The 11361-nt window shown below is 43.5% G+C and overlaps 1 protein-coding gene across 1 annotated transcript in view; it reads left to right on the top strand.

Moving 5' to 3' along the window:
- The first annotated feature begins 4687 nt into the window (after positions 1-4687).
- LOC147615280 (ARM repeat superfamily protein) overlaps positions 4688-11361 on the top strand; it is a 47944-nt gene continuing 41270 nt past the window's right edge. The window contains exons 1-2 of the mRNA XM_086779358.1: positions 4688-5011; positions 5578-6006. Coding sequence (XP_086635484.1) covers positions 4763-5011; positions 5578-6006 — 678 coding nt within the window. The 5' untranslated portion in view covers positions 4688-4762. The remainder of the gene's footprint in view (positions 5012-5577; positions 6007-11361) is intronic.

The raw sequence follows: 11361 nt of genomic DNA, 5'->3' as shown, positions 1-11361 counted from the left end.
AGTTTACACATGCATCCCTATCTTTCTGGAGTGGTTGAGGGATAATTTGTATGAAGCACAAAAAAATATATCACAACGTACTCTTGCCACATTTAATGGTCTCACTAAGAAGATAGGGCATGTGGCCATGTACTCTCGCCACATTTAGTGGTCTCACTAAGAAGATAGTGTGTGCTCCACTCAAGGTGGACTCCTATGTGACATGTGATTGGGTAGTCCTTGGGGTTAATAAATTTTCAGCCTTCTCTGTCGGTGCCTCATCTAGTGTCGCAAGTTGATCTTCCATTGGGCAAATAGGTGATTCATTAAATGGATTTTAGCCATGTCAAAGTGTGTATCAAAGCTGCTATGAAAGTTGCATTAATGTGAGATCCCACATATTGGGAGAGTATATAAGTTGTTATTCATAGACAAGCAAGGACATTCCTGGGTCCTTCCCATCGTCTTCCCTAGCTTCTTTCTAAGTAGAGTAGTGGTGATGGTGCCTTGTTGAGATCCAACCTTTCATGGAATCATTTGATGATGGGGGGCTCATGGCTGCAGTTGATGAGGTGGTTAAGTTCGTGGAGAAGCTCTAGGCTTGGGGGTTGCCCTATGTATAAAGTAGATAATCCCATAGTTGATGGTGTGGATGGATTGACATGAGGGTTATGGGCTCGGCTGTAGAGTTCGATTGGGTGGAGTGGTGGGTGGGGTGGGGTGGCTTCGAGTTTGCTTATGGCCGTGAGGTTGGTGGATGGATTGACATGAGGGTTATGGGCTTGGCTGTAGAGTTCGATTGGGTGGAGTGGTGGGTGGGTGGCTTCGAGTTTGCTTATGGCCGTGAGGTTGGTGGGTTTGGCTCCTGGGTATTTGCTTTAATGCCCAAAATTCCAAAAGAGTGTGCCCCATCAACTTGGGGATCTTCTTCTCTATTAATAAGTCTTAACACTTATCATGTTTATGTTGATCTTGTATGCATACCTAGGCTCTTGTCAAGCTTGAGAGAAAGTGTATCTATCTCTTGCTTGGGTTCTTCTTCACCCTTTTGTTAACCCATTCCTAGGGTTAGCAAGAGCTACCGCCATTATCTTACATCAAGGAGTCAAGGTAGATACACCAAAAGGTCATACATTCAAGATATAAAGCAATGGTATCCAAATCTACAACTTGGACGGGCACCCGTAATGGTTTGATGGAATACTTATGGTGATTCCCACTTCAAGAGCATGTGGTAGTAAGTTAGGATGAAGTCCTAAGTGATGTACTTCATGGATATATTATGAGAGTAGTCATTGTAATAGCATTAGGCCTCTTATGAGCCTAAAGTGCCTGGCCGGCCACAATTTAAGTGAGTGTGAACACTTACGGCCATGTATATAAGTGAATTTCTCTTATAATACAATATACTCTCCCTTTGTGTAATAGAGTCTTACTGTTACTAATCTCTCTCCCTAATTCATGTTAGTGAGCGTGTGTGAGTGAAGTGAGGTGAGAGGAGGGATGAGCACATGTAGTGTAACACGGCGGTGCGACAACGCTCACAAGAGGCGTGGTGGAATTTCTCCTCAAAACAAGGAGTTGTAGAGCTTGGAGACCTCAAGGGTTACGAGTTCGGCCATTGGAAAGATCCTCATGATAATTGCGGTTCACTAGGTAATCTCTTGTTCAAGGGAGATTAGGGTGAGCCATAACACCTTTTTAAACTCTTTTCTATGCTAGTCCATTGGATCTTACTTGGGTTCTTCTTTATCCTTTTTAGACTCTTTTCTATGGTAGTCTATTGGATCTTACTTGGGTTCTTCTTAGACTCTTTTCTATGCTAGTTTATTGGATCTTACTCTTTTTTATGCTAGTCTATTAGATCTTACAATTTGTTGACCATGCCCATCTCTACACTCATCATTTTAAGCAAGATAGAAGGTCCTAGTCTTGGGTGTGGTAGTGTCAAGTGTGTTGCTGTCCTCATAAAAACAATCCCTATAAAGGTGACATGACCCACAATCCCTACATAAGGGTTGATAGTGGCTTTGCGTAATCTTGTTTGTGCAATCAACAACTTTGTGGTAATTGCCACACCCAAACACTCCATTAACTTCTTGGTGCATATTGTCTTATTGCATACATAGGGAGGATAGTACTACCCATTTCATCCTCCATGTAGTAAATAATATTATTGTCAACATTATTATCATGCTTATGCCTATCATAGCTTTCACTATCGAATTCCCCGACCAACCGGGCTATTGGTGCTATGTTAAGGGAAAATGGGAGGAAAATTTGTGCTCTTTAAGGGTTAGCACAAACATTCCCCTCAAATAGGCCTCACTAGCTCTTAGCAAGGGATCTTGGGGATATTATGGCCCTTGATATCGAGCTTTGGGCTATCTTCTTGCTTGATACATGCTATTTTGTGTATTATGATTACCCACCTTAATATCTTCCAAATATTTGAGTAAGGGCATCCATTGGTTGTGGGTTTCCATTGCAAATGGATGTAATCCTATTTAGGTTATAACATGGAAGGGCTTGTGCCATTTACCTTGACCACCATTGACTTCAATCCCATAGCCACTACATTTTATATGGATCACTCTTCTTCTGCTTGCAAGTCTTAATGTTGAGGAAGAGACCTTATCATCTGTATCTGTGTCATCATAAATGAGTCAATCCTCTATTCTATTATAACTCCTCTATTTCTATTCTGTTGTAACAACTCTTTGAAAGTCAATATTAGAGAGGCTTCCACTTCTTTCATCTTTTACACTTCTTGGTGGATTCTTTCACTAAGACCAATGTTATGCAGGTTTCCACTTCTTCCATATCCTCAGCACTTCTTGGTGGATTCTTTCACTGAGACTAATAGTGAAATGTTTCTTTAACCCTTGGTCCTTGGTTCTGTTCTCCTTTGGGAACTTTTAGCAATAAGAGTATAAACCTTAGTTACGTAGTCTCTTACCTTATCATTCTTTTGTTCTAGTTCTCATACTTGAAGAACTTGTTGGTCCTAAAAGATTTTAATGGTTGGAATATATTTATGAAGGCTAGTTATAGGTTATTTCACACCTTTGTGGCAATTGGTAGGTCTTTGTGCTAGTCGTGTGTGGTACTTATCAAGCACATTGAAAAGGCCTTTGTACTACTCGTGTGGTAGGTCTTTGTACTAGTCATGTGTGGTAAGCACACTGAAAAGGCCACCTACATGATTTTCCCGGTAAACCCATCTGCAACAAGCACCCTATATAGGCAATCTTCCATGTACTTTAGCCTATATTATTATCCTTCCATGTGATATGCGATCGTCAACTAGCCTTAGTGTGTTCCTTCGCTATTTGCTCTTCTTCTTTTGATTCATTATTTAATGGCTCTAGCATTGCAAAAGGTTTGGGTGCTAGAAATATAATAATGATTGATTTTAAAAATTCTTGAATGGTGCCCGAGATTAGTCTTGCTACTATGTATCATTTTCTTAAGTGCTAAGCTGATGGCTCTTGGTTGGCTCTTTAAGAGTCGTTGCTGTGGGCCCAAACTTCATGCATGTCTTTTTTATTGGTTAATGATTGTTACATCTTATTAAGTTTCTTACCTCAAATTATAATGACTGGGTACTTGAATGGCCTTAGCCACCACACAATCATGCGGGATCCTTGTTAACAATGCCAAATTATAATGACTAGGTACTTGAGTGGCCTTAATCACATAATCATGTGGGATCCCTGTAACAATGCCAAATTTTTATTTTGTTAACTCGATTGTACGGATGGACAAATGTCTTTCTTGGGGTGACCCGCCGTTTCTCACCCTCTTCTACCTATCACACCTAGCAAGGCTAGCCCTCGAAAGAAGATAGGCAGAGAAGAAGGGAAGAGTGTGGAAGTAGGAGTAAAAGTTAGTGACAATACTACTACTCTACTTACTTCTACTCCTAATTCCACACTCTTCCCTCCATCTATATACTTAATACCACTAGGAGTAGAAGTAAGTACTCCTCCGATTGGAAGTAGGAGTAGAAGTAAGTAGACTAAAGTTGGTGATAATATCATTAGTCTACTTACTTCTACTCCGACTTCCAATTCTTCTCCACCTATTGGAAGTAGGTGTAGAAGTAAGTAGACTAAAGTTGGTGATAATACAACTAGTCTACTTACTTGTGCTCCCTACTTCCACACTCTTCCCTCCATCTAACTACTCAAACTGATTGCTAGTCTATTCTTGGAGTCTTTATGCACAAGTACTCACTATCCCTCAAAGAATCCAAGAGTTGGGATACCAGGGCCCTCTTGCTTTAGGCTACCTTTACACTTGAAAAAGCAAATGTGGGCAAACTAGTATTAATAAGAGTGATTAAGAAGAGTTAAATCGATAGCAAGAGGCTTTAGATGGTACTCTGGGCAAAGAAGGCAAGGAAGGGAGCAGCACAAACAGAAAAAAAGCATGCGCATTGTGTGCTGGCCACGATTGTGCACACTTTTAAAATCACTTGTCACACTCAAAAACTTGTGAAAATAATGACAAATCATAATAAATTACACATTCAAAGAGCAGACCCTCCTCAAAAAAATTATTAACGAACATATATTCATCGAAACAAAAATATGTGAAACAACAAAAAATTTACACCCTTGGATCTATAAAAATGGACGGGTCTAGATTTATCCACCTCCTTTTGACACTATATACGTCAAAAAGGCAAAGGAAAATCATTTCATTACACATTAGCATTACTATTATATATGACACACATTTATACGTTTATAGGATCAAGGCACATGTAGAATCTGCCATGGAACTGATGGAAGCTGTGCGTGCTAGTGGAGGGGTGCAAGTAACGGCTGCAGCCGAGGGCTCGCTTCAATGGGGGCTTGTGGTCGTGGACAGGAGAAGAAGCAGGCGAAGGAAGCTCTCTGTGCAGGGGAATCTGTACCCAGGAGCCCTTGCAAGGGTTTGCAAATCTTCCTCCCCCCTTCTCAGAAGTGCCAGTTGCTCGCTCAGTATGTGCAGGAGAATCCATGCTGTTGGAGTCGAAAATACTGTAAGATTCATCAAATGTAGAAAAGATTACACATCTCTATGCATACGTATGTATGTATGTGACTGGATAAATTATAACCCCAATGACATATTATTCACAGCAATTAAATGATCAAGTGTACTAGCATACATACATACGTACATACACGCACATACATACGTGCATGCATTCATACATATACATGCGTGTGTAATCCGTTTTTATGTGTTTATGTAGATTACATATCAACTACATTACTATGTGCGTGTGCACATGTGTAATCCATTTCTATATGTTTATGACTACAATAGATTATATAGCTGCGTTTATATGTATGTGCACATGTGTATAAGTGTGCATGTGCGTTTATGTGCATACATGTATGCCTGCATGTACATATATGGTTACAAGCTTATAATCATTATGTGCACATGTATATGTGAATATCTGCATGCATATGTATGTGTACAAATATGTATGTGCGTGTATATGAATACATATACGGTTGCATGCATGCTTGTGTTTATATGTACATACGACAAAATGTATTCAAGTCATTGTTTCTTTATTTGGATTTCCTCATGCAGGGGGACCTTGGTGACTCCAATGCATGGTTGGACATGGATCCGGGATCATCTACTTATACAGATTGCACGAGTGTGGCTGAAGGAGAGATGGGTGAAGAAGGCTTGCAGCTACCCCAGGAGGGCTATATTGGTTTGTTTGTGAGGATGCTTGGAATGGATAATCCGGCAGAAGACAGAGAGGAAGCAGTGAAAGCTCTTTGGAGGCATTCTATGGGAGGAAAGAAGTGCATTGATCAGATTGTTGCTTTCCCAGGAATTTTAACATTACTTGTCAGTCTTCTTCCATCCAGTCGGTCGGCCTCTTCTGAAGCAGCTGCTGGTCTTTTGCGCAATATTAGTGTATGTGATGCCCACAGGAGTGCAATTGTTGGGGTGGGGGCAGTGGAGGAAATTATAGGTATTTTGACTCGACGCGCAGTATCGGAACAGGTGGAGATATTTGAAAAACATTTATTTTTTCATGCACTCATGATTGGATGTGAAGGAATAATTAACGAGTTTTAATGTTCTTTAATCCCTTCTACAAGTGTACAAGCACCCAAAAGGCCAAATCCTTTCCACCCCTCTTCCCCGTCCCTTTCACCATCTGAATACATCTATTGTTGCAACCTTGACATGGATCATCTAAGGGATAGGGAGTATACTTCATAACCAAACATGCATACACATATTAACACGAGGAAAGCGGTTTATGGATTCATGAACCCAACTCTAGATTTGTGCACAAGTGGTTCCATGGTGTAAACAAGGGACCGTTAAACGTGCGGAAGCCTTGCTGTACCTGATCCAGCCCTAAGCCTACTGATTAGGAACATTTATGCAATGCAAGGAATAGACGACAGAGAGAAGAGAGAGAGATGAACTGTATTGCCAGTACATTGATATGATACAAGAAGATGTTTGTGACTATACAACTTCTGTGTGGCCTTTATCCTTCCCAAAATGGTAAACAAAGACCCTATCTAGACTGACTATGACCTGTCCCTTAGATGGGGATTAGAAGCCTATGTCTTATGCTGGCCTAGCCTTATATAGGCTCCAATAATGCCCTATAAACTGACCGACTTCTGTTGACCAGCAGAGGACAAACCAAATAAGCATTAAATGCCGCCGACATCATCTAGTTGCTACTGTCCACCTGGCTGATTCCTCCTCTGACCATTTATGGCTGCTTCTGTGTTTGTCTGAGCTTGCGTGCCCTAATATACCCCTAAACTGCTGCCTAAACAGGGATTAGACATGAGATCAGCCATGCCCATGTGTGTGGATGTGACATTCCCTCTCGCTAAACTTGATTACGGGTTGGAAATGTGTCCTCCTTCCTCCCAGGACTATTGACTCTGTAATTTGATTGCTTGAGTTCTTACACTTTGACTAAAAACCCTGTCATACCTCTGAGTCTGGTTTGAGAACTTAGCACGTGTTTGCAATTCCTTTCCCTTAACACAGCTATGGTCTCCTGTTGAGAATGATCATGCCTGATGCTCCACCTTTGGAACTGGTCCGAGAGCCAATGGTATGCTCCTTTGAGCACACAACTCCCAGGGAATGCTTTCCTGTGGCTTCGCCTACTGCCGGCCACCTCATAAATGCTACCCTGGCTGCTTTCTTCGATGGATTTTTGCACCTATCTTCGGACAACTGAGTGCTTAGATGGCTGAGCTTGAATGCTCTGAGGCCAATGTTTTCCATGTGCGGAAGCCTTGCTGCACTTGATCCAGCCCTAAGCCTACTAATTAGGAACACTAATGCAATAGCAATGAATAGACAATAAAGAGAAGAGAGAGATGAACTGTATTTTCAGTCTATTGATATGATGACAAAAAGATGTCTGTGACCATACAACTTCTGTGTGGCCTTTGGCCTTCCGAAATGGTAAACAAAGACCCTCTCTAGACTGACTATGACTTACCCCTTAGGTGGGGATCAGATGCCTATGTCTTACGCTGGCCTAGCCTTATATAGGCTCCAACAATGCCCTATAAACTGACTGATTGCTGTCCGACAGCAGAGGACAAACTAAATAAGCATTAAATGCTGTCGACGACAATAGGTTGCTACTGTCCACTTAGCCGAGCACTCCTCTGACCCCTTTTGTGCTTGTCCGAGCTTGCTAGTGCCCTAGAATTACTCCTAAACTGTTGCCTAAAACAAGGATTAGACATGAGATCAGCCATGTCCATGTGTGTGCATGTGATATCGACACTATATCTTGCAATTCCAAATCATAGATTTGCTCAACATGAAGATGACCATGGAGACACAGGCAACTCGTATGGAGACACAAGTGGCTTGATTGGAGGTGATGTCCATATGTCTCGATCGGATGGACCGGATGCCTCGTGCGCTTATTGTTCTTGATTTGGCGTCTATTGAGGCTCACGCTTCTGAGCAAGGGCTGGTGGATGATTCCAAGGACGAAGTGGCACAACACCCTGGAGTAAGGGTTCTTTACTTTCTTGGATGCAGGTATGGATGAACCGCACGAGCTCCACTCCTTGTTCGGCAGTTGTCATTGTGAGCTTACGAGTGGTCGGCAAGGGAGACGCCGTTTGTGTCACTGATGATCTCCTTGTTGGAGCCATTCTCCACTGAATTCTCAGGATAGTTCCTGCTCGTCTTTGCTTGCTCGACGGGGCACCCTGGGTTTCTCGATGCCTCGAGAAGAACGAACTCAGTTACTAAAGCTTTTGAAGCCTCCCAAGTTCAACGGGAAGATGAACGGAGAAGTCGTCACGCAAGATGGTTGCCATGTTTGCAACAACAGGTGGTTCCGATGTTTTTCAGCTCCATTTGGTGTACACGGCATTGACATGTGCCATCCTCTTGTGGTGGGAAGACCACCGTAGGCACCACTTTGTCACTTGTTGGGAAGACCACCTTAGGCACCACTCCGTCCTCTTGTTGGGAGGGCTGCCCGCAAGTTGGTCTTGAAGGAGTTTATTCCCCTGGACTACTATTGTGAGCTAGAGCTGCAATGGGAGCGCTTTGCCTAGAATCTTGGTGAACACATATATGATTACCTTGCCCATTTTTGGAAGCTTTTGCTTACGCTCTTGAGGACCGTCTGGTTGAAAAAGGTTTTTGGATGGTTTTGAAACCATTCTCATCACATGCAGATGTTCATGCACATCGCCCCCGTTATCTTTCAGACGTGGTTTGTCTTGCTACGACCCTCGAGATGTGAGTTCCAAGTTTGCGACTCAACAAAAAGTCAACAGAAGGGCAAATAGATTCCTAAAGAAGGAGCTGTTAAGGCCATGGAGAATAACAATAGTTCTAGTGGGGGAGTGTCGTGGACATGACTCTCTTAGGAGGAGTTCCAAGCCAAGCGATTAGCCAATCAATGTTTGAAGTGTGACTCCAGCGAGCACATCGCAAAGGATTGACCGAGGACCTTGGAGAAGCAGTCCGAGGAGGAGGCTTCTGAAAATCAGAGAATGAGTGTAAAGGAGATGCATGTGTGTGCATGTGAACTTCTCTCATTTGTTGCGGTGAGCCCACAGTGAGGATGCTTCATTGCATTAGGCCACATGCATGAACAAAGGGAGTTTCCAACCATGTCTCTGCAAGAGTGTTCACAATTGTCGTCTTAGAATCTTATGCTTTCTTTCGTTGGAATGCATCGGAGTTGGTGAAAGTAGGTATTGTGATCCATCTTTGCGGATGCATTAGTGGATGGAGTTTGGATAGTGGAGTTTTGTTAGGCCCTTCTCTAGAATGTTCTTCCCATGGGCATCAGATAGATACGGAGTGGTCTAGATTGATACTCCGTGGCTTGCAATGTTTGTTCGGTATTTCAGAGTCTCATGTATGTGTCCACCTTCTGTATGTGTACCCGAGTTTGTGTGTTAGTATGTGTGAACCCACCCTTAAATGGGGATAAGATAAGTATGCCATGTGCACTTGTCTTATTAGTGCATGTGATTTATGTGAGTCAAAAGATAAGGTTTTGCAACCTATAAAAGCATGTACTTGGTGTACTTCAAATCAATCAATTCAATACACATTGAGTCCTGCAAATCATCTCTCAATAAGAGATTTTGTCTCTCTCTCTCTCTCTCTCTCTCTCTCTCTCTCTCTCTCTTCTTTGCAGCCATGGACACGTTCGAGTCTCCTTAGCTAGGTTCTACTGTGCTTCTCTGATCCTTCAATTGGTATCAGAGCTACTTGCTGTCGGAACTGCTCTGAACTTCGCACTGGCTCTAATCTTGGTGTTTGCGCCTCGCGCCACTATCCCAGCTACATCCGCTCGTCGGTTGCGTTGCCCATATTGGCGGAGCCCATGATAGGGTGCCGGTGGGGTTGAGTTGAGCTGCCTACTTATTCAGCTGGGCGGATCACGTGGCGGGGGGGGGGGGGGGGGGGGGTTGAGCCGCCCGCCCTGCCAAGTGGTGCTGGGCTACCCATGCCCTTGCTGGGCCTGGCCCTGTTTTCGCTTCCCGGCATATTTTTGCCGCCGTCCATGCCCGTGACTTCTTGCTCGCAAACTATTCCCGCCTTCCGCTTGAGCTCGCCTTCCGGCGGCATTGCACATCCTGCCTACTTGCTGTTGCGCTTCCTCCCATCGCTTCCTCTCTGCAGCCCATTGCTTTCTCTCGGTAGTGCACCTATACTGCTTCGCTTGAGTTCGCATGCTTCATGAGAAATGTAGTTCGTTGCCTTCTGCCTGGCCACCATCACCATTGACCACCCTCCTGTTCTTGTTGCTACTTCCCATCTGCACCAATAGTTCTGAAAATTTGGGGCTTTTCTGATCTTTTCATTCTTGTATCAAAATTGAAGCCTGCACTACCCTACAAATTAGGGGTTTTGTAACATTTCATCTTCTGAGCCCAAATTGAAGGGGTCGACATGTTCATTTTTTGGGGATCTTCCAAAAATTGACATGTCGTGGCGCCATTGATGCTTCTTGCATCAACAGGAGTCACCCCCATGGGTTACAAGGCCATAGTACTGCCTTGCAGCCATAGTTGTCATGGTACCGAAACATGATACTGTACGGGAATTTTTGGTACGATATGAAATTTCGGGATACCGTACGATAAAATATGGTTTAAAAAAAAACACTTACAAACTATGGAGCTTCAAGCTTGAGTGTGAGAACAACATACAAAAATGGTCGAAATATCAGCCGGCAGGGAAGTGCATCTTTCTCCACCCCTTTTGATTTTTTTGATCCCCATCCTGTACAAGGCGAGGATGTATCTAGCCCTTGTGGTTGTATTTAGCTCATCGTGGCTGTTTTTTCATTAACTAATAGAAGGATCTATTTCTCGGGGGGGGGGGGGGGGGGGGGGGGGCATCGTACCGCACGATTCCGTACGATACTGTATCGTACGAACCATACGGTATGAATTGGTTCATACCGGTAGGAGAAACAACCATGCTTGCGGACCCCAACAACACCTGGCATCGACATGGTAGCACCCTGCTTTGCCCTCTGCTCCACTCGGCTTCTTCGACGCACTGGCTGCATTATCCTTGTGCTCCATCGAATATCTACATGTTGGCGCTCTACATGATAGTGTCGTGGAAAAGACTCCAGAAAAAGCGACACCACCGGCATCGAGGGGGGGGTTCACCGTGATTTCCTCGGAATTTTTAATTTCTGTGTTGTGTGTGAGTTAGCCCTAGATGTCTCTGTTAGAAGTCATCTCCTGTCTTTATCTAGACACCAGGGCCTTTGTTGTGGGTGTGCCCGCCCTTGTAGGTGTTTTTTCTCATTTTTCCTCACTCCCCGTATGTTTCCCATATTTTCCCATTTGTCTGTGGCTTGGGGAG

This window comes from Cibotium barometz, chromosome 40 (assembly GCF_041138505.1).
Source record: "Cibotium barometz isolate CiBa-2024 chromosome 40, ASM4113850v1, whole genome shotgun sequence".
Lineage (NCBI taxonomy): Eukaryota > Viridiplantae > Streptophyta > Polypodiopsida > Cyatheales > Cibotiaceae > Cibotium > Cibotium barometz.
The sequence above is the reverse complement of the archived record's forward strand: the minus strand, read 5'-3'. Positions and strand labels throughout refer to the sequence as shown.